This window comes from Nyctibius grandis, chromosome 8 (genome assembly GCF_013368605.1).
Source record: "Nyctibius grandis isolate bNycGra1 chromosome 8, bNycGra1.pri, whole genome shotgun sequence".
Taxonomy (NCBI): domain Eukaryota; kingdom Metazoa; phylum Chordata; class Aves; order Nyctibiiformes; family Nyctibiidae; genus Nyctibius; species Nyctibius grandis.
Genome location: NC_090665.1, coordinates 18,079,313 through 18,103,193, shown reverse-complemented (window position 1 = coordinate 18,103,193; position 23,881 = coordinate 18,079,313). Strand labels below are relative to the sequence as shown.

General features: G+C 40.3%; 1 protein-coding gene across 11 annotated transcripts in view; it reads left to right on the top strand.

Moving 5' to 3' along the window:
- Positions 1-7,098: 7,098 nt before the first annotated feature.
- Positions 7,099-23,881, top strand: part of AGFG1 (ArfGAP with FG repeats 1) — a 37,881-nt gene continuing 21,098 nt past the window's right edge. For 4 of the 11 annotated variants that reach the window (XM_068406549.1, XM_068406546.1, XM_068406543.1 and 1 more), the window contains exons 1-2: positions 7,099-7,467; positions 16,881-16,974. In XM_068406549.1, coding sequence (XP_068262650.1) covers positions 7,301-7,467; positions 16,881-16,974 — 261 coding nt within the window. In that variant the 5' untranslated portion in view covers positions 7,099-7,300. The other 7 variants (XM_068406550.1, XM_068406545.1, XM_068406547.1 and 4 more) reach the window with 5 other exon arrangements.

The window sequence follows — 23,881 nt, the reverse complement described above, 5'->3', positions numbered from 1 at the left end:
TTATTAACTGTCAGGTTCTTTTTCCCTGCCAATTTTCCTCATCCATGGCACTCTAGAGAAACTTTAGTTTTTTTCATTTGTTTAAAAATCTCACACACATCGGGGGCTGTATTTCTCAAATTCCTGTGAGTGGACATTATCCCAAATTTTTCATTCACTCTACTGTTTCAGAGTATTTATTTGTTCCCTTCCATTAACTCCCCTGTCCCCAAACCAAACTGAAAAACCAACGCCCCAAAAAAGGTTTTGTTCTAGTCAGGCTGCAATAATGTTCTGAACATTTACTCTTTTCCAGTTCCCAAAACACAGCATGTAGAATTTTACTAACACTATGCCCACAATGCCTTAGTTGTTAATTTTTTTCTGGGTTTTGTTGTGTTGTTGTGGGGGTTTTTTTTGATTTAATTTATTTAAGCATGTAAGCAGTAAATATTAAATATTCCTGTCATGTCATGAAAGAAGCTTCTTTGTCATGTCAAGTCATTTTTGTTAAGTCATGTACTGATGAGCCTCTCTCTTTTGCCTTTTGGTTGAGAAAGGCTTTTTCTAATTGGCAAAAACTTTCAAAATTGCATTCTCAATCGAAATTTACACACGTTGTCTCAAAAAGACATGCCTGTCATTGCCGCTTAACCAGAGAATGCATTCTGGAAAGAAATCTTAATTTATTGAAGCTGTTCGTATCTGCAGCTGTGACTTGCAGTGTTGAAAGCAGTCAGTTCAAGGCAAGAAACTGAGGTGCTCTTGCTGTATGGCAGAATGTACAAGAGGCCTTAATGTCAGGGGATTTACTTTTCATGTTAAATTAATTACTCTAAACAACAATTTAAGGGTTCGTCCTTTTGCTTCCAAACTAAATGACACTAGAGAAAGTGCTAAAATGTTACTAGTTTTAGCAGTATTTTTCCCATGTATGGATTGAGATTAGGCTTCTCCTGCAGAAACCTCCCTTAAGAGGATATTTGCAGCTACCAGGGATTATCCATATCTATTCACTGCGGCTACATTAGCCTGTGCTATATTCTCTGGGGGATTTTTAGTTTGTTTTGCATCTTGTTAGCACTCTTGCTTTTAACCTGTTCATGTTACCAGCCCTTCTCTCTTCTCCTCCTTGAATAATGGAACTGCAGTTTGGACAAGACAAATTCTCAGGGATTCGTGGAAAAAATCTTGGTGACAGTATCTCAGATTTTAAAATTACAGTAATGAAAAACATCACACTAAATTTGAAGGATCAGGTTTCCTTTTGTAGTCCACTTCTAAAATATTTTCTTTCAGAAACAGGGTGACTGAAGAACTTCATTTTCACATATTCACATTACATCACTTATTTTCTTTATTCTTCTATTTGAAGGTCTGACATCTGAAAGTTCTGTTTCCCCAATTTCTGTATTTTATGTCCATCTTCATTGCTTTACACTCAGATACTGTTCTTTTTCATCCCATTTCAAATTCAAATGGAAGTTTCCATGATTTTTCGTTACTCTGATGCTTGTTATGTCCATTGATTTGTTCACTGCAGTGTACAGAACTCTCTGTTTATCAGGCAAGATTTTAGCACTGCTGCATTGGAGTCACTGATTTACCATCTCAGTGTTTCAGACAATGGACTGCATGATAGGTATTTCGTGGCTTGTCTTGGCATCTTAAACTCAGCCCGCTTTATCCTCCCTTTTTGACCTTTTTCATTCTTTATCTATTCAGGTTGACTTAGAGAATTAGAAAGTTTTGGACTTGTTTTCTGTGTGTAGATTCCAGTTGTAAACACTGTTTCAGGATTACCACAAGCACTGAAGGATGCCTGCTCAGAACAGTTAATTCTACTCCAGTGTTCCCCAAATCAGCCTTCAAGTGATGTTTATCAAAAGAATTAAAATTTTAGGGAAGTGTGAAGGAGAATACATGAGTTTTGTAAAGTGTGGGCAAATAAAAGACGACTGGTTGAGAATATTATCTCTCGTGTCTATTTTAATATTGTGTTTCCATCACTGAAGATGCTTGTCAAATTACCTGTAATTCTTTTTGCCAAATCTAAGGCAGTTCTAAGGCAGCACTAACTGATAGTAGTTTCCACAAATTAGACTGACTTATCAATAATTTAGATTCATTAGTGGAGAGGAACAAAGGCCTCTCTTCATTCCCATAGGAGTTTGACAGAAAACAAGCAGGAAATGCTCATCATCAAGTGGAAAAGGAAGAATTGAACTTGAAAATACACTGGGCTTTAAATACAAATCTCATTCATAGGTCAAGAAATAAGTTATGTTATATAAACTTTAATGTGAAAATTAAGTTGTTTCTGTTCAGAGAGCTGGGAGAGCTTTTCCTGGTTGCCAAATATCACAGAAATTGTTGGTGGTTTAGAGAACTATTTAGATTCTGTTTCTCCCTCTTCTAACTTAGAACCAAAAGTTAGACAGTTGAACTGTCTTTCCACCATCGAGGTCTGCCTTTCAGCTCTGTCTCCTGAGGTCATTTGTTTGCTTCCTTCTCGCTTTATTCATATTGGTTCCACAACCTTTCTCTTCTACCTATAGGCTATAGGCTCCCTTGTGTATTGCTAACGTTCCCAAGGGCAGCTCCAGCAAATGTAAAATATGATATGGCTTACCATTATTTTTCTATTGCTGTTTATAGGATCGAATATGAATATACTCCCTTTTCAGTTTAAAGGGTTCCACTCTCCTCTGGTATGTTCCTCTGAAAAGATGCATGAAACAATCATTTTACAATTTGTGGTACAGTTTATAAAGCATCATTATGATCCTCTTCTTAAAACCTGTCTGGTTTGCTCACATTAATAGGAGCATTCTAGTTTGCTTTGCAGCAAGGAGAGTATGTGTCTTGCTATTAATGCCTGATACCTGGCTCTATACAGCTTCAATCTATCTCACTTGGAAACTGTAAAAGCTGTTATATCAGTAAAGATATGGTAGGTCATAAAGTGTTGAGGGAGGAGTCTGAAGAAAAATTGCTTTTCCTGGCTATGTTTTTTGGTCCTTTTGATACTTCCCACTCTTACGCTAACTCTTGTTTTTGTGTCTCTCACCCCATACCTTCAACCTCCTCCATGTCATCCTCAGAGCCAGCACTTCTGCTTTGAATCTCAGACGTCCATTGCTGTGGTGGCTGAAGATCACTTCCTACCCTACATTACTCTAAAGGAATCAGGTGTATGTCACACTAATAAAACATGACACTTTACAAAAAAATAAATTAAAGACCACTAACTTGTGCATTACAAAAAAAGAAGCTGATGCGACTGTGCCTGTCTCTTTATTGTGAGGTCTGTTTCCTACGAACAGCTGTTCTGGGTAAAGGCAGGGCTATCTATCTTTTACCTTTTCTACTATGTTAATGTCATAGCAGGGGGTGGGAAATGTCAAAGGGAAATGGCATTTCAAATAAAAACAATTTTGTAATTCAGTCATATTTGTCTGACCATTTCCTGCAGTTAATTTTTCTAGATTTAAATAACTGTCAACAATCAATAATGATTTCTATAAACATCGCTATGACTTTCTCTTGTTTTGATCTCTTACTAAAATGTATCTATTCATTAACAAAAAGCTAGTGCTTAAGTAAGGCCAGGAACAGACACACTAATTTATGCTCAGTCGACTGAACCTTTGATAGAGCGTATCAGCGAACGTTCCTGCCAGATACACTTGCTGTGTTTGTTCTTAGCATTTTCAGAAAACCCTTCATACATAAATATTGCAGTAGCAGTTTACCACAGATCCAATATCCCTAATCCCAGGATTAATTCTGTATGCCCATCAGTAGTGAAGCAAGATGGATTTAATAGCCCATTACTCTTTCAGCATGATCATTTTCATGTCACTTAGCCTGCTGGGTTAATTGCTTTAAAACCGATATTATTGACCTCATTCCTAGTGATAAAGGGAGAATGTCTTATTCATCTCCCAAATGTACTTCTTAGACTCTTGTTTCTTTTGGTCCTGACAATAAGTCCCCTAGATTATGTGCTTGAATATTATAATTTATACCCTATTAGCCCATATTTAAGGGCTTAACTGCAGCAATGTCTTTCAGATATTATTACCCATGACTGGGCTAACTTTTACGTTCTGTTTTTTTATGTAAAGAGGAATGTTGCAAGCATAAGAAATCATTGTTTTACCTCTTGTTAAGAAATTAATGTTAATGCTAAAAGCTGTAGCAGGTGCAGCAGAGATTAACCATTTTTTGGAATAAACGGCTGGCCAGTGTATTTCCAACCACAAAAGTCTGGTTGTTACGAGGAGAGAATGAAGAACAAATTTAGACAGAGAAGCTGTAGGAAAGGAAGTTCAGGTCCTAGGATAGAGAAACAGAAAAATATATCAGGAAGAAGAAAAACAAGGAGTAAAGCTGAAGAGTAGAGTTTTTATTCGTGTGCGTTATTTGTGGATTTTTTCCCATAGTAATTTAGAGAAAACACAAGCCATTTGCTTTGAGGAAATTAATGCTAGCAGTGAGCAGCAAAACATGGAAAAGGAGGGAGTGGAAGAGCAGCACAAGTTATATTATTGCTTGCGGGAGGTGAAACAGCGCTGGAGGTTAATGTAGACAGTTTTCAGACCTATATATGTCAGGAGTGTAACATATATTTACACATAGGTAGTCGTATTTCTCAAGCACTGGTCCCTGTGGGAAACAAGATCATAAGATGGAGGTGCTCAAGTGTAGGAACCCAAGATTTGGAGCAGATGCGCTCAGAGTCTCTAGAAGAATCCAAGTCCCACAGAACTTATGGATATTTGCAGAAGGGTGTATCCTCACAACCCTCTGAAGTCTCATTATGTAGTTTCCTGGGGTAAATCGGCTTTATAAGATATAGAATGGAGAGGCCTGGTATTTTTAAAAAGTGATTTCTAAAACAAATTAATAAAGGTCACATATCTACTAGCATAAGCCTATGTTAGTGCTGACCATGAATCACGTCAGAACTGTTTCTTCATGAAACAAATTAGAGCCTGCTCTAGTGCAATATGAAATCCATGACTCCTATTGAACTGCATGATTGACTTCAACAGTACTAAGACTTTCCCTGAGAGCTCAGTTCCACATTTTAATGACAATGACAACTTCAATGGCAATGGTACATTTTTTATTAACAACTATTCATGTAAGTATATTCGCAACACAAGCAATTGGAGTTGGACATTCTTGCTCCAGTTACAAAGCACCTCTGACTCTTCATTGCAACAAAACCCAACTGTCTGTAGCAACTCTGCTACAGCAGGTGGTGTGGCTAATCATTGCTCCCCAAAGTATTTTCCAGGAAAAAAAACTTGGTTTTTAACCTTTAAACTCCCCCCCGCCCCCGAATTTAGGTCATCTACTTTAGGCCTTTTAGGTCATTGCCAAATCTCCAGTGTTAGCATGTTTTGTACAAGGGAAAAAAATGGCAATCTTCTGAAAAACAAGAATATCAGCATTTTAGAGAGAAGTGAAAAATTAGAGGAAACACTGAGACTTTGGTGCTTATAAGGCTGGAAATATTTCATGTTTACTTTTAAGAATGCTGTTTAAGCATTTGTGATTGTTTAACGATTTTGTGATGTTTATTTTTCACTATGAACAGCTCCTGCCATCCACATTAGAAAAATTTGAGATCGGCGCATTATACTCTGGGTTTAAAACTGAGGACTGGTTGATCAGCTCATGTAAATCAGCACATCCAGAGGAATCAGAGGAGGAATGCCAAACCACTGATCCTGAATATCTAGTTCTAGGGGTTTTTTAACTAAAACTGTGAGGAAAACACAGCGGATCAGATCTTGCTCCTAGACAAGCTAGTGCTAACAAATGTACTGACGTCAGCGGTGCAGAACTTGACCCTAAATACACAGCATTGGGAATCGTTACACCTTAAAAGATTTTAATCGTACGTAGTGTTGCTAGGCAGCTTTGCAAATTAAATCACCAAATTATAAAGTACATTGAATTTTTTTTTCTTTAAAAGTATTTTGTGCTGTTGAAAAATATTCCTTTAGGCATCTTTGTAAGGAACAAACGTGTATTTTGTAGATCAGCAGCAGATTTGAGTTCAAGCCAGAGCCAAGGGTTCCTCAAGGATATCAGCAGATATACGTGACTGCTGGCTCTGTTTTCGTTCTTTGATGAGGAAAGCGTCCAGTCGGGCACCGACAGCCAAATTCCCAAGGAGAAACTGTGCACTTTTCATCTCCGTAACTAAAAAGACAAGAGCCCCCAAACAATGTTCTCCTCACAAATCCCGCTGCCTTGTGAAAATCGCCCTGACAACCCTCACAGAGCCCTTGTGAAGCACCACAGCCACCAGCCCGACCCTGGGAGCCACTCTCAGCAGGCCCAGACCCCCTGGCAGCCCTCTCTGGAAAACGCTTCCAGCCCGGGGGGCCTGGCGAGGCTCTGCTGTGCCTCCTACGAGGCCACCTTCGCCTCAGCCTCTGCTCTCACCAGCCCCCGTGACTGAACTTCCAGACCTCGGGGAGACGAGGGCAGTTCAGCGGGCCACAGGGAGCGCTGGGGCGGGGGGCGAGCTCGGCGCTTGCCGTGTCATGGAAGAGGCTCCCTGACAGCCGCCCTGAGCCCGCCCGGACCGCGCGGGGCTGAGGGGCGTGCGGGGCCCAGCGACCGCAGCCCCGCGCTCACCCGGGGGGGCGGGTAAAGGGCGCCCTCGAGGGCGTCGGGGAACAGCGGCTCCACAGCACATCGCGGGGAGGGGGCGACGCCTCCGCCCCGAGAAAAGGCGAACCGTACGTTTTGTTGAGACGTTTCCATCAGGATTCTCCCCAGGACTGCCGCCCCCGCGGTCGCATCTCTCCCCGCTCCTCGGAGCAAGCCCCACGCCCCGCCGGGTCACGCCGGGTGACGCGGCCCCGGCGGCGGCACCTCCCCCGGGCCGGGGTCGCGGCGGGAGGGGAGTGCGTCCTCCCGCGCGAGAGGGGGCGCTGCCGCCAGCGAGCACGTTCGGCTCCGCCGCCGCCATCTCCTTCTCTGGTCTCATAAAGGTGTCGCGCAGGTTCCGCCTGGCCTCGTCATTCAGCCGCCCCGGGCCTGGCGTCGCCGCCGGCCTCCTGCGCGCCGCGGCTCTCGGCCCGCCCCCTCTCGCGGCGCCGCCGGCCGGCGTGAGCGGCGACTGCCCTCCCGCCCCGGCTCATCGGCGGGCGCCGGTTGCCCTCCCCGCCCCTTCCTCCCCTTCCTTCCCCCCCGGCCCCCTCTCCCGCCGGCCGGGCCCCGGAGCGTCGCCGCCGTCGGGGTGTGAGCGGGGCCCGGCGCCGTGCCGGGCCGTCCCCTCGCCGGCGGGGCCATGGCCGCGAGCGCCAAGCGGAAGCAGGAGGAGAAGCACCTGAAGCTGCTGCGGGAGATGAGCAGCCTCCCGCCCAACCGCAAGTGCTTCGACTGCGACCAGCGCGGCCCCACCTACACCGACATGACGGTGGGCAGCTTCGTGTGCACCTCCTGCTCCGGCATCCTGTGAGTGCGGGCGGGGGGGGGCTTTCGGCTCCGTCCCTCCAGCCGGCCCGGGCGGGGGAGGGCGGCCCCGGTTCCGGTGGGTTGACCTCCGGCCCTGGCCGGCCTCTGGGCTCGGCCGGACGCGTGTGCTGCGGCGGCGGCGGCGCAGCGAGCCGCTACGCGGCGGGTAGCGCCGCGCCTTTGGCTTGGCTGCGCCGCCCGTTTCGCCCTCGGGTTTGCCCTTCCTCCCGGCCGCAGGGCAGCGCCGGGCTGCTGGGTCAGCCACGTCGGAGGGGAGCGGGCGGGGGCCTTTCCCGGGGAGGGGGAGGAAGGCAGTCGGGAGGCTTTCCCGGGGGTGTTCTCTAAAACATCCCCGTCGGAGCCCGCGGCCCGAGAGACGGCGGTTGCCAGCCGGCTGTGTGTGTGTGCGGGGCTGGGGAGCACGGCAGCCTCCGCGGCCGGCGGGCAGCACAGCCCGGAGTTCGTCCTGCAGCTGCTCCTGGGGAGGTGTTTTCCTGCACGTAGGGAGTGCCCGCCTTTGCCTACGGCACGCACGTGAAGGGGGGGCACCGCCACCCCCCTGGAAATCATTGAAGGTGTAGTTAATTAAACTAGCGTTTGGAGAATGCTTTTGGAAAGGCAAGGGGGCACGTGGCTGAAGAGTTGGCTTTCTTGACAGCCTTGAAGGCGTGGGGAGACTAACCCTGTCGTGAATACCGAGGTGAACGTTTAAAAAAATCTTTTTTCAGCATTAAGTTAAATGACTAGCCTAGCCTTTTGTGTAGCAAATTATGCTTGATAGTAGTTTGTAAGACAACTCTCTAGCTTAGAGGATAAACTCTAGTCTTAATAGTTTAATATAGTTGATCAGAAAAGTCGCAGAAGGTTTTTTCTTATAGCTGTTACTTCCTACAAACTATATATATAAACGTTAGAAAGGGATTGGCTCTGATGAAGTGGATTGCATTTTTCCTGTTCCTCATTCCTGCATGGGCCTCCCCCCTACTCCTCCTCCCTTTTCCACCCTTCCTCCTCTGTGATAGTGTGTATGAAACTAAGAGTTGAGATCAGTCACTTCTGAATTTCAGTTACATAGACATAATTTGGGGAAAAAACCCTGCTGTCTTCAGTGTTACTGTCGCTAGATCTGTTTGCTTCTTTGTGTTTCTGTGGCATTGTGCTTATGGAATGGAGCAGAATCAGAGAGTGGCCAAAGTACATAATAATAGTATGTCAAAGGATACCGATTTGTGTTTGTAAGGGTTTGAGTTCATAAAAGGCATTCAGGAGTCTGAAGGAATTTCTGTCCCCTTACTAAGAAGGAGTAAGTACCCCACACAGGCCTTCCAAGTAAGATCTTGTGTTTTAGAACAAAGTTGGTGATTATATTGAGATACAAACCAAAGCAAACATGTTAGTTGTGTGCTGAATTTACATGGAACAAGCTGCCTTTATACTACTAGACAGCTAATTAATCTTGGGTTTGGTTTTTTTTTACTTCTTCTTTGTGTCAACTTTTGAAGAGGCTTAATGCAAATACAAGAAATACATTCAGGTTGTGGAACTGAAAAGAGACTCTAGGTTTTGACATATACATGCTCCTTAATCAGCCAGCTCTGGCTATTGTTTGCTCTGTTAGCAAACTGTTATTTGTGCTGGCATGTGAAACTATTTTAAGCTACTGCACAGAGCTTATTTAATGGTTGCACATGTTCTTGCTGGTTAAACTGACAGCAGGATAAAACTGCTCCATGAGAATATTTTCCTTTATTTTTCAGTCTTCTTGACCTTAATAAGCAAATATATCATGAGTGCTGCTGAGATGTTTAGCATAGAATCAGTAGGATTTGTTCCTTTTATCTGTTGGCTGGGAGGTATGGACTACTAAAGTCCATAGACCAGTTTACAATAACCAAAAGGATGTGCATGCAGTGAAACCGCTAGTAAGCAGGGGACAGCTGTCACTTGCAGTTAAGTTGGCCATCATTTGGATGTTGACGTGCTTAAAGGAGGAAGACTTTTTCTGAAGAACAGTTGTTAACAGTATTCTAATAAAATGCAAATAGCTCTTTCATTCTAAATATGCAGTGTTTTTGTGTTGCTATAAAAAAGAAACCACAAACAACATTTTTAGTTGTTACAGCTAGTAACACCTACACGTAAAGCTGGAGAAAAGGACTGTTAAGAGGACTTAAAGCTTTCTTCTGAAATAAATTTGGGCTCATTCTTTCATGTTGACTTGGAAATGCTTTCATAAATTGTGTGTGCGAGATCATATGTGTTGGTTAACACCTTAGAACCTAGCCAGTGGGATATTTTTGTTAGTGATGAGACTTAGTGTAGAGATAGGTCATGTCTGTTTCATAACTAGAAACTGTTATTTTTAACGCTTCTATCAGAATAGTCCTTCATACAACTTGTTTATTTCCAAATGCTTTTCACTGTAGAATTCCACAGTGGAGGGAAATGACTTGGGAAGAAACCACATAATGGCAACTAAGTGTAAAAGTACTGATGCTTCTGTAGTGCTTAATGGCTGCTTGCGTTCTACCTCATAATACTTGCTTTACTGTAAGGCTTTAGTAATCTTGTTACTTCATCTTGTTTGTATGCTATGTGAATGACTTTCATTGCTTCTTGTTTTAATTAGTTTTTCTAATCTGGTACAGGAAGCATTCTTGGAGTTGAGTAGACCAGTTTTTTCAAGTGTGTAGTGCCCAATGCAAGATTAAAATACTAGTACATTAACAAGTCTCCTTCAGAAAGGTTGCTCAATTAATTAAAAGTGGTCACTAACCATCTTAGACAGGCATGTTGTTCTAGATACAGTTAATCCTAAACTTTTTAAATCTGAAGTCTAACTTGTTTTTTTTTGCGAGTTTTCTGAAGTGTTTATTTATTGTCCTGGCAAGGACAGTCTGTTCAAACCCAAAACCTTCGTTCTGGATCCATCATTAATTTCCACTAATGATTCTATGTGTAGAAAGAGTGATGCTATTTATTACTAGATTTAGTTTTAAAAAGACTACCATTTTCTTAACTATTTCCAAAAATAGCATATGTAGCTTGTTCAAGTACTGCTAAAAATGATGGGAGAACTAGTGACTTTGCTAAAAAGATCTGTTTCTGACTTTAATGTTGAAGGTGAGTCTTGGGAAGTTAAAAGCATGAATAATGTAGAGGAGCTCCTTTTCTGTAATACCTGTGTTTTAAGTTTTCTCATCATATTGGATTTACCAGAGCAAAAGTTTAGCTGTGCAAAATGGTGCATGCAGGAGAGAGTTCATGGATAGTGGTGTGGATGGTGGCTTCCTCGTAAAATACCTCAGCTTGTTCCCTGTGTTTAAATTCTCTTCATGCAGAAAAAAAGCACCCTAGCATCACACAAGCTGTGCCTAATTCAGCTTTTTCATGTTGGACAAGAATATAGAATATGTAGAAATATACACATAATCCTTTCCTCCCTGAGAGTGGGAGGAGATGCTGTAGAGGAGCAGTCTTCTTGGGTCGAGTATTATGGTAATACAAAACCAGAAGACTTCTCTTTATTATAGCAAAACCGCATCTCGGGAAACGTTGGCAGAGAGATGCTTTTGGTTTGACAGAAGTCCTTTGGTTCAAAGAATTATGTTGGTAGCGATGTCTGTTGTGTTTCTGGGTGCTACCATGTGTCCTGCTGACAGTGACATCCTTCCCTTTGTCCTATCAAATGCCTCTTTGCCTGGCTTCTCAGATGTCTGTGCATATCTTTGCTTTCAAGCACTTCTGTACCATTCCTGGTCAGCCTGCTCCTAACTTTCATAAAATTAACGTGGTTTAGAGTTATCGAATGGAAAATATTCCTGTTTGACTAAGAGTCCACTTCCACAAGTTTTGTACTATGGAAATTTTTTATTTAATCTTGACTTTTTTTTTAATATCTGCTGATGTGATAATTAGGAGACTCCTCCTACCCTTTCCTTCACTGCCACCCTCTTTACTCCCTCCCAGCTTACTGAGGAAGTCTCTTCTTCAGATGTTTGCACTTCTGGCTTGTGTCAGGAAGGAGCAACAAAGAATGTTTAGAACTGTGGGGAATGCTAAAGCCCTTTTATACTATTTTTTACAATTATTGGATCATGTGGCCTTCTTTTGGCTGCTTATAATATTCTTAGTTGAAATTTTAAATTTAAAATTTTCCTGGGTGAGGGACTTCTGTATCAGCCAGATTGGAGTACTTGATGGCAGATGCTAGTAACAAACTAAAAAATAAATATTTGTGCAGTGGTGGTGAATTATTGCCCCATTCCCTAGAAAGAGTTTTGCAGAAATTAAAATGGTCTAAATAAACAGTGTTAGAGTGAAGGTAATTCTGGCTGTGTTGGCATGACTTTCCAGTCCTTTTTCTCCTTTGGAACATGTTTGGAAAATGGCTCTGTGTGTTATATGTATGTGTGTATATATATATTTTTAAGGGTATTTCCTATATTACTCTTTCTCGTTTTCGGTGTCATGGCTGGAGAGCAAAGGAAATATCTGTACTGCAGAGAATACTATGCAGTTCGTAAAGGACGTTTGTTTTTTTTAAGAAAAAAGTTAAATTAACCTTGACTGTGCTTCTAAGTGTGTGTGTGAGCCTTTTGTTGTTAAAAATAAATGAGCTTGTGAGATGGTGGAGGGTCTCCAGGGAGGTCTACAAGTATCAGGAATGGCCAGTACTGCTTATATTCTCTTTTGATACTAACAGCATAGAAATCATAACAAATGCTGTGACACTGGGTTTTCTAAGGGTTGTTTTCCAGACACCTGGGGATGTCGTGTGCTCTATGATGGTTTGGCATTTGACTTGCCTCATTAACTTCCTGCTTCTTAGGGGATCAGATTTTGCTGGCTTAGACTTGAGATCACGTTAGAATCTGATACAGGGGGACATTAGCGGTGTTGGGTAGCCGTCTGCCCACTGTTCCTCCCACGGAGGTGACCAGCAGTTGTTCCAGCAGAGCCCGCTCTAAACTTCTTTCCCCTCCCAGCCCTGGCCTTTGCAGACGACTTTGCTGACATTTGTTTGAGATGAATGCAGGAATGGCTGCTCTGCCAACAATCACAAGTTCAACCATAATTTGCTACTAAATTATGTTAGTAACAAATGTTCAGTGCTCGTTGACAGTGTTCTGAATGTTTAATGTTTCAATTGCCAGACTTCAGAATCTTGTGTCAGCGGCCTTAAAGCTTCCTTTGTTTGCGAGAGCACCAGTTTTAACAATGCTCTCTGAAGAACAGAGATCTCATGTTCTGCTCGTGTTCTCTGTGGCTGCCCCTGTGATAGGCTGTGTCACTAGAAGCTTGGACTGATTCAATGGAGGGTCAGTGGAGGATAGTCTCATAGCTGGAAGTTCCGGTCACAGGGCTATTCCACAGAAATAACCATTGCTGAGCATGAAGAAGTCGGCAGTGATGAGTGGGATCTATGTGTGGGATGTTCTAGCTATGGTGTGCCGGGTGAGTGCAGATGGCGGAAGAGTCTTACTCGGTCATTTTCCCAAGGGCCTCTTAGGAGATAGCCATGATCTGGATGAAGTGCTGAGTTAGTGTTTGGTTGCTGTCTTCCTCAAGAACTCTGTAGTAGAGAAAGGAGTAACTGGTACCACTGCATGGGTGCAGGTTGCAAATATTTGTTCAGGGTCAATTTAAATTTAGGCATTATTTGGACTAAGGGACTATAATCCGTTTTGTCTCCTGTTAAATAGGGAATACTGTAAAGCATTAGAACTGTGCGAAACACTTGTCAAGTACATGGAAAGAAACAAAGTAAGTGGTAGATACATTTTTCCTATGGAAAAGGAGGTTTGTTAATTCCTCAGAAGGGATAATTGTACTTGGCTGTCTACCAGTAAGCTTCCCACATATGTACATGAGTTATTTGTGAATCATTTGGGTCATCAAGTAATCTCTGTAGGTAGGAAGGGTATAAAACACCTTACGGTTTTGAAGTAAGAGTAGCTTTAGTACTTGGGCTTGGTTCTTGAGTTCTGCTTTATAAATCCGATAGCTACTCTGTTTTAGGGAGATTCTGGTTAGTTTATGGGTACAATGTTATTGAAAGTGGCTCATGCTAGTTAGAAGTCATGAAAAAAAACCAGGGCTTTAGCTGTTCTAATGGTAGAATCAAAGTCATTTATCTAAGGAACATGATGTGTATGTTTTGGATTGTATTTGTATGCTGTATAATGCAGCCTCTTACCTTGAGTTCCTTGTTCCAGTCTGACTTCTTACACTGCTTTAGCATAAGAGGAGGTTTTTCATAGGCTTCCCCCAGCCCCTTGCCATGTTAAATAAACATTAAAATTGCTTGTATGTGTAGTACTGGAGCTTGATAGTTAACTTTGTGTTTATGGCTATTAAAGTTATGTTCAGGATTTCCAGTCTTCCTGGACCACCAATGTGGTGACATGCTCTCTTTCATCATGGAAAACATCTGACACTTCTGTGTGGTGATTTGACCTTTAGGAGTGGGGCACGTCTTCCTCCTTTAGCAGGAGGGTGTAAAAGAAATGAGAATTCATCTTATCCCATATCATGGATATAGTGTGCAAATCGGCGAACTTTATAACCTGAACCTTAAAGCTCTAGAGCAGTCATCACTGGAGAGGGAGGCATGTAGGAAGTCTCTAGTTAGGCTAAACAAAATCTAGTCTATGCTTCATGTACAGTTAATATCACTGCTTAACAGAACTGAAGATGTTTGCTGATGTAAATGCTTTGAAGAGCCCTAGTAGATCAGTGTAGAGTAGGTACTGCTTAAATAACATGTGCAGTGCCTTTAAATTGCAAACACAGGTACAATATAGCACTTAAACTATACTTATTGTAAAAACTCATTTCCAGGAGAAGATAGTGTGAAAGTTTGGATATACTATCTGTGCAGAAAAACATGTGAATGTGGTAGTGAATAACCATAGCTTTTAAAATAGTAATTAAATAGTTTACAACATCTAACTGTGTGTCTTTCTTAATTCATAGGAGAGTAAATTGAACAGACTAAGGTAGACAACCACTTTTATACTTACTGTAAAAGCAAGGGACAGTGATTGTCATATAATATTTGGTGGAGGCTATTTATGCAAAATGCCAGGTGGATGCCAGCTTTTTCTATGCTGTCACTGAATATGCAGTTCTACAGTATTGCTTAGTGAAATGTCATTACTCATGCACAGACCAAGAAGGTGTTTAAAAACAAAACAAACAAAACCCAAATAACCAAATGTAATACTAGCACCAGCTCTGAAACAATGAATTTTAACTGCATAGAACTTACAGATTTTTTTTTCAAGTTCTTTATCTTAAAATGATTATTTACTTCAAAAAATCTGAGATAATAATACAGTATTTTAATAAGTGATGTTTATTTGTGATGTAGGTGTGGATGTGATTTATGACTAGATGAAAGATGTTAAATTGTTAATTTCAACTTACCATGGAATTTAAACAGTTTGAGACAATAAATTAATTTGCTGATGGTTGAGTTGAGTAAGCTATCTTGAAACCTCTCTCACTAACCTTAATAAAACTTCTTCTGCCTTCTTGTCGAGGTGCTGAACCATGGAGTCTAATTTTAGATGCTCAGGTTAGAAAAATTTGCTTAAGCAAATAGCAATGTGTAAAATTAATTCTCTTATGCCAATAGGTTTGTGTATGACTTCTGTTTTTAAGGTACTGTAAGTTCATTGCATTTCTTGTCAAAATACAATTAATTGTTTATTTTTATCTAAGTGTTCCAAACACTGAGTGTCTTAAATCTGTTTTTTAATGAAACTTAGGCTAAAAATGTTACTGCTTAGTGTTCTAATAAGTATCCAACTTTTAACTAAAAATGTGGAAATTTTTTTAACACAGCATCAGAGTTGTCTTACATGTACAGTGTGAGTTTAGATATCAAGGTGAATTTGCAAGCTAAATGCACAACAGTTTGGTTTTTTTTTTCCATTATACTTAAAGTGCTAAAGATTTTCTTTAAAAGTTGATTATAAAGTGTTAATATTTGGAACATCAGATTTTTGTTGTATGCTGTTTTGATGGATAACAATTTATAGTTAATGTTCTTGGAATAATCATGGAATTTAAAGAAAACTAGTAGTATTCTTACATTGGATGTCAGTGACTTTTTTGTTGTTTTTTTTTTTTTTAATTCCTAAAAGCAATCTGAACCAAATGTATAACTAAAGTGAAGTAACAAATATAAGCAATAAAACTAACTCTTATCCGTTGATTTGTTAGCCCCGTGTTACATCCTTGCAAAGTTTCCCCCAACTTCCTTTCTGGAAACTTTATTCTCATGCATAACCACAGAATTTTGTGTTCTTTGGTATCTCATAGTTAATGTATAGATTTTTTTTTTTTTTTTTTTTTACGAGGCCTGATTAACTTGAGTGTTAAACTAACCCCACTGTATTGCCTCAGTTAGTGTTTCCGCTGTTTGGCATATGTGGGATGTAATATTCTTGTTTCCATTGAGCAAAACACGGCTTGTGTTTAATTGTATTTGTGGGCAAAAGCAGTAGTTAGCATGTATTTAAAGAAAAAGCTTGAAAAGAAAGCAAGCTTTTTCTTATACTGGCACTGTTGCTCAGCAGGGTTTTTCTCTACGCTTGCAGGTTTTGACTGAACTGGGTTTGACAATGTCAGGCTTTGGCAGCACAAGTGACTTGAGTTTCTGTTAGCTCTGCTGCAGCAGTCTGGCGTGGATGTGAGAATGGTGCCAATGTTTGCTTAAGGCAGAGCTGCTGAAGTTTTGAGCTATTGCATTACTAACGGTATTTCTCATTTGAGAGCACAATAAAAACGTCGTCTTTTTGCTTTTGTCGCTCTTACTTGTGTAGTGTTCAGGAGGAGGAGGACAGACCTGTGGATGGAGGGGCAAAAAGTAAACTAGAAAAAGATGCTGGGAGGAAACAGGAAATACAGGTTCAAGAAAGAGAAAAAGAATCTGAGCCTGGGGAGTTTAGCCTGAAGAAAACTAGCCATAGGGTAGAAGTAGTAGGAATAGGTTGAAGTGAGGGAGGAGTGGGAGGGAAGGAAAACTATGACAGAGGGGCCCAAGATTGAGAGATGAGGTGTAGAGGCAAGGGTGAACAAGTTTGGGGAAGCAGTTTAAGATTTAAAAAAAAAAAGTCTATAATTATATTTTCATAAATTTGCATAGAAAGGGTCAGAGTGAGTTTGCATGTGCTGTTATAAGCATTGGTCTCCCCTAAAGCTCAGTTATTTGACTTTGCATGCTGATTGTTATTTTGGGATGAGTTTACACAGCCTTAAGTTGTATGGCAATACCAAAATGAGTGCGTTTTACAGAGATGGCTTCTGAGTTTAAAACTGACTTCTGGTTGTGATGGTAAAAGTGATTGTATGATGACAGGTTTCCTGAATATTGACTAAGTACTTCTTGCTTCTTCTTTTAGACGGGGCTTGAATCCACCCCACAGAGTGAAGTCAATTTCAATGACTACTTTCACGCAACAGGAAATAGAATTTCTGCAGAAACATGGAAATGAAGTAAGTATTATTTGGAAAATATCAAGTGGTTTTGGCACTTTAATATTAAAACTTTAAAACACTACTTAAGGAAAACTTTATTTTTTTTTGGCTTTTGAAATCATTTGAAGCCAACATCATTTGAAGTGATGCTTCTAAAGAGCACGTTTCACTTAAGTGGCTGATTGTCATCATGTTATGTGTTATTGCCCAACCCAGACAATCTAGATTCACATGATCAGTGTTTCTGAATTGGGTTTTCTTTTGCTTTTGCGTAGCAATATGCATCTGTCTGTGTGGGGTTTTTTTGTTTTTTTTTTTTTCTGCAAGCCCAGACCTTGAACCTCGAGACTGGCTGCAGCAGTGTTTCCTGAAAGAGCGTACTGTGACACAAAATAAACTTGTTGCTTATAGCTGTATTTCTTCAGAGTGCCTCAGAGTTCTTCAGGTGTCAGAGAGCCTTCTAGTAGTTTCAATAGCCTCTTTAATGGAAGTATATCAATGTTGAAGATTCTTGAAGAGAGGAAGGGAGAATTTTTTTCCTCTAAGGATTATTGTCTGATAAGTATCTATATGTTTAGAGTGGCTTGGGGCAGCTTTGAAGGGTACTGCCTTTTTGTTCTTTTTAATAGATGCAAATGAAATCTGAGGTAAATGTTGGATTGGCTCTCTGGGGATATAGGGAGTATGTAAACCCTGGATGTGTCTATTGCTGTCTTCAATTTGAGAATGAAGTTTGTATTTTAATACTGTGCTATAGCATTGAGGATTTTAGAGGTAGCTTTTGCTTCTGTTCTGAATTAGAAAAAGTTCTATTTCACTTTGGATCTGTATTCTGTTTTAGTAGAACTATTGATTGTAGGCTACAGAATGTCTTATCAACATGTTCTTGTGAAGTTTTGTGGGGATAAATCCCAACATTAGCTAAAAAGCTGATACTTAACTTCCTTAAACTTGGCCCATTCATAACTGTCAGGTTGAAGAATGAAAATAGAAGTGCTGTGTTATTTGTTGAAATGACTGTTAGTGGATGATTTCTCTAGACAGAATTGGAACAAGGTCTGAGCTCTTCCGGATTTTATAAAGTAATCTTAATGGCTTGGACTACTTTTTTTAATTGTTTGGGCATGTTAAAGCTGTATAACATTGCATATATATGTATATACATATATGTGTGTGTGTGTGTATATATATATATATATATATATGTATTGCATATTGCTGACTTTTTGCATAGGGAGAATAATAAAGAATCTTTCATGGGTTCAGATAGAGTACGTTGGACTACCTTTCCGTAAGATTAGAATGTAAACTCCAGCTTTGCTTTAAGCTTCACAAGTGTAAAAGAAAATGTGTACGTGTGTGTGTGTCTATTCTTCCCTCCCTCTGTCTCCGCATCTGTTTCAATTTCAGTTTTTCATTGAATCTGCAATAGCTAGAGAATGCTACCAGTTTCATTTTTCACTGATCTGAAACCTTAAGGGATCCCTCCTCAGTTGATTAGTGTAGTTGTCCTCATTATAGACCTGACTAGTCTGCCAATTGTAATGATTTAGTTGATGTTTAATTTATCATTGATATAAAAGTTCACAGATCTCTGCAATGCTATACTATGTTTCAAAATCAGGGGTCTTTCTGTTTGTAGTACTTATTCCTCTAATTAAAGTATTGCAATGATTTAAATGAGCTACCTCATAAATGAAGATGTCGTCCTGAGTTTAGTTTTGGGTTGTTGGATAGCAGTGCGTTCCCTTAATTCTAAAGTAACACTGAACAGACATTTGTAATTGCAGATGGTAGATTTAACAGGTGCTCAAATACTGAACAGAAGTGATATTGTTTTGAACACTGTTAGAATTTTAAAACTTAAATGTTTTAACTTCGTCATGTTCTATGTTGCAGCAGTTAAATATGCGTTTTGCTTTCTCTTGTTGGTATTGGACTTTGGAATACTCACCTGCAGATAAGATAAAGTTCATCTGACCTCACAAAAAACATTCTTTGTTTAGCTTGCTCTTCAGCATAAGTGGTTCTTGTGTATATATTAAGAAACGTAATTTTCTAGGATAAACTTGTTCGAACATGGAACTGTCCAACACTTTAGGATGTGGATATGTGAAACAAAGTACAGTTACTGAATGGTTTAGATATTGTAACATTCAGTGCAGCTATATATATATAAAAAACCACTCAACTTCTTGCAGTCTGGTATGTTTAACTTCCACTTCTCTGCAGCTTGTAAAATACTTTAATTCTCACTTTGTCCTCCTGGTCTTTCTCCAATATGGCCAAGGCCTCTGTGGTAAACTTTCTTGCTTCCAGATGAGTAGATCATGGTGTACAACAGGGAACTTGTTCTGAATAGAAAGGAAAAGAGCAAGATAGCTTCCCTGACATAAGGTAGTTATTAAGGTGGTGAGTTGCTCTAAGAGGAAGTAGTTTTCCACTCTCCTTCAAAGAGTATTTGTAAGGTCAATGTATTGTATGAGGTTGAAGTTCTTTTAAACAAATAAATAAAAATTTCCTAATCTCTGAAATAGTGACTTTTCCCCAGTTGTCACAAATTGCCATCTTTGTGGCACACGTGGGTAAAACATTCAGTTAGTAAAAGGCTTCCACAAGGTGATTGCTTTGGGGAGAGATTTTTTCAGAGCAGCTTCTCTTCAGGTGTGAGGCACCATTTCCTTTCTTGTATATACACCTCCAAGGAATGTCTTTCTGGCACAGGTAACTTGAACTTTTTTTGCCACATGAGTTTTTACTGCTTCAAATACAGATTTAAATCTTTTTACTGTTTTAGGAGAAATCTATATTTTAGTGTTGCTTACTCATCTGCAGGTATAAACAGATGTCCAGACGCTGGTTTTGCAAATATTTGGGTTAGCTCACTTTTGCAGCAAGAACAGAGACCTTTTCAAGCTGATATTCCTCAAGTGCCTTCTGAAGTCCTTCTGAAAGATAAAGGCAGTTCTGATTCCCTGGATAGGATTTTCCCCCTCCTCGTTCTCTTCATGAAGAGCAGTGTGAGAGATTTTCACGCTGTATTTTCATGCTGGGAATAAGGAGGAGAGAGTGGTATGGAGATGGTTCTGTTTGAATACTCATAATCAAACGATGCTAATGTTGATTAGGCCTCTGATTCAGTGGTGCAATGATAGTAGAAAGTGAATGCGCTGCAGAAAGTGAATGTGGTACTTGTCTCATGTTACTGTTCTAGCTGTGAATATTTATTCAGAAGCTTTCCCCTGAAGCTGAAAAATAGTATTATGAGGCAAACCGGTTACGTAGTTAATTTTTCTACTGGACTTTTGAAAAGTGCCATATGTTTTATAACCTTTCCAAATAGCCTATTCTAATATGCATATGTTGGAAGAAAGTTGTTTGGGTAATCTTGTATTTGGAAAATCTGTGTTCATCTGGAGGCAAAGATCATGTTTACCTGAGCGAGTGAGTAGAATGCTATGTGGGTATGCTCAGCTGCTTGGGATTAATTTATCAGTGCTTAGTTTTGTTTTTGTGCCAGTATTCCTGACTCTTGATAGCACCTGTGCAAGTGTTTCTTACCAGTTTCCTGCACTCTAAATTCCAGGAGAACCTACAATTGCAGAACCAGTAGCAGTATGGGGCTGGTTGAGCTGGTGTTTGGCCTGACCAAAATGCTTTCCTAGAATCTCCTTCACTATGGGATGTGGCCTAGAAACCCTGGAGTGAAAAGAGCAGTACTAAGCTGGAGCTGATGAGTCCTGACAGCATGAGCTGTGCAGTCAGGTGTCCTTGTAGTACATCCCTGGTTCTGCTAATACGATAGAGATACATGAGCTGATTGTGTATAGAACAATGTCTTTGTTAGCAGGATTTACTAGCTCGGACTCTGTGCTTATGAAAGCAGCTATAGCTGGACCCAAACTGGCTTTGAAATCAGTATGCTGGCAGTATAAAATTCTTTTAACCTACAGAGATTAATGAATAATATTGACATCAGAAGTGCTGAATTACTGAACAAAGCTATGACTTGCTTACATAAGGGAACTGTTTCCAAATCTTTCTTCCTGTGGTGAGTGTTATGTTTTGGAACATAGTTTTGTTGTGTAGTAATCTGTAGTTCTTTGCACTGTCAGCATTACATTTGGTACGTAACTGAGGATTTTTTTGTTGGGGGGGAGGGAAAGAAGAAGAAATCTGATTTGGCATTTACCAGACTCCTGAAAAGTAATACCTCATTAGAGCTTTTAAAACTAGACTGACATGTGTAATGCTCCTATGCAATGGTATGTCTGGGTCTGAACAAGAAGTGCTCTCTTGCTGTGGGTCTAGTAGTGTGCTTTTTCCAGGGGAAGTGCAGCTTCTACCAGCAGAAGTACTTGTCCTGTTATAGCTTTCCCTTGCTGTGCTGCCTTCACTACATACAAGAGAAGGAGGCTTCATGAGCAAAAACTTAGTTTTGCTGGCCTAACTGCATTTTTATTATTCCTAACTAGCACAACTATGCTTACAGGAGTTTCTAAAGAGTGGTGGCTCAATGTGTTGTGTAAGCAGAAGGCCTTTGTATCTCCCATATCTGCCTTCCCACACACACTGGAGATCTGTATCAGTGAAATAGTTATGACATGGTAAAGTGTTGTTTGGTAGTTGAAATATGTAGCACTGGAATAGGAATAACTGAAATCTCAGATTGTCTCAGGCTTTCTGCAAAATTTGAAGAATACTGCTGAGTTTTTTTTCTTTATTAGCAGTTTTATAGTGTGCCTTTTCTTCCCCACCTTCCCAACTCTGTACAAACACACACAAAAAACTCCTCAAAACATAACAACAAACGTAGAAGCAAAATCAAAAACTAAACATTTGTGGAAAACACGTACATTTATGTTCCTCTTAGCCTCTGAGCCCTGTCTGGAACTCCTGAAAGCATGAAATGTTACTATGAGGCTGGGTTTTAAACCAGAAGCCTTTCTGGTCAACTTTGTTTTGTGGAGAACCAGATGCACAATGAATGGGATGAGTCCTTTGTTCCTTGTGTTAAAGCTGAAAACAAGGGTAATTACTCAAACTGTAGGACTACAAATGTAAATAGTGTATGGAAAACAAGGTAGGTAAATGCTGTTATTCTAGGAAAAAAGTTTCTCCCTCAAATAGAATAGCTGTTGAGTGGAGATTCAGGGAAACCAATGGTATGAAGGGAAATATAGGTAAAGACTTTATTATAACGTACAATATGCACTTGGCCCAATTTCTCCTTTCAAAGATATATTTAAGTTATGGCAACTCACAGTTTCTGCCTTGCTAACCTCCCGGGTTTTTATTTAGGTCAGGTGAGTAGGTTGAAGCTGGTTGTGATTCTCTTTCCCTCTTTGCTTCATGCTGTACTTACTGATCTAATTCTGAACTTATCCCTGGTATCTAGTTGCCAAATGTCTAATGACATCCCTTGCAGGACTGGAGCTTGTTGGCAGAGAACAGGTACTGTTCTTCCCAAACCAGTTGTAAAAGGATTCTCGTGAACTTCTAAATTTCATGAAGATAACTGCTGAATCTTGTTTTCTACTTATTGTTACCTGACAAGATGAAACTCTGCTTTATCTTGTTCCTTTCCAGCTCCCACAATGGAGTAGAGACAGGCAAAACTTCAAAGTCTTGCTTCTGTCAACTCTTCAACAAAAGTAGACTTTCAAATGCTGCATGCACTTAATCATTCTGACTTCAATGCTATCTTTTTTTCTGCTTGCTGCAATGGTGAACCAGTGGGACATGGACTAATTATACTTTTCAGGGACAGTGGACAATGATTATGGATTGTTGGATATGTTCCACTGTTTCTAGGGGCTTCCACATAACTTGAATGTTTGCTCTTGGCTCCAGCTTGCCAGGCCCTTCTGCTCTAAGCAGAGCATTTTGTTTAATAGAGCTTTGGTTATCAAAAGGAGGAGTATATCAAGGCTTTTGGTGAACGAACAGAGCTTTTGAGCAGAGGCTTATTTGTGCTGCTGTTGCAAAAAGAACAATATTAATATTAAATGGCTGAACTGGAGTATCCTCAAGAAGATGGTGCGATGTAGAAGGATTTCAGAAAGCCATAGAATTTTTAGGCCTGGTACCTTAATAGTAATGTTGTGTAACTTTGTGGTGAGTAGGGATGCTTTTTCATGTATTATCTGTAAAAGCAAAGGAATGAGTAATTCTGTTAAAATGGAGCTTAAGATGTATCATGAAACTTGGGAAGTAGCATTTTCTTAATCAGCTCTGCAAGTTTGATTTATTTATAGAGTAGTTAGAGTAGAGGCGTTTTGAAATACGTGCTCTTTGGGATATCAAGTTCAAATTTCTCAAAGCATATATTCTGAATTTTTGCTGCTTCTGAAAATTGTTTCCTTGTATTTTTCTCGAATAGTAAGTTTGTATTAGAAAACTAAGAAGAAAACGTAATGTTTAGTAGGGCGACTGGTCACTTAAAGCTTGGTGTTGTGCAGATTTATATGCCCTTTACTGCCTTTTTGCAGTCTTCCCCCGCCCCCCTCCCCCGCCATGTCCTGCAAGTAATGGCTGGGCAAGAGTCAGCACGTGCTGTGAATAACTGGGTGCTAATTTGTTCAGGTGTCCTGCCTAGGCAGCTGTCAGGCCAGACAGAACATGGAACTGAAGCTTATGTTTAAGTATTGGTAACTAAAGTTGCCAATCTGATTTTTCTACATTTCCACTAATTATTTTTTTGTTACAATTAATCTTTTAGTATCTCAAGTGCTGTCAAATTTGTAGAGTGGATTTAAAAACTGTGATTAGTGGGGAATAATCAGAGTACCAAAGATGTAAATGTTCAGTGATCATTCCCCACCATAACTCAACAGCAAGTTGTATGGCATAAACTTCCTTGATCTTTATCATAAGAGTAACTTTTAAATAGCTTTGAAATAAAAAAATGTGATGGCCTGATCAG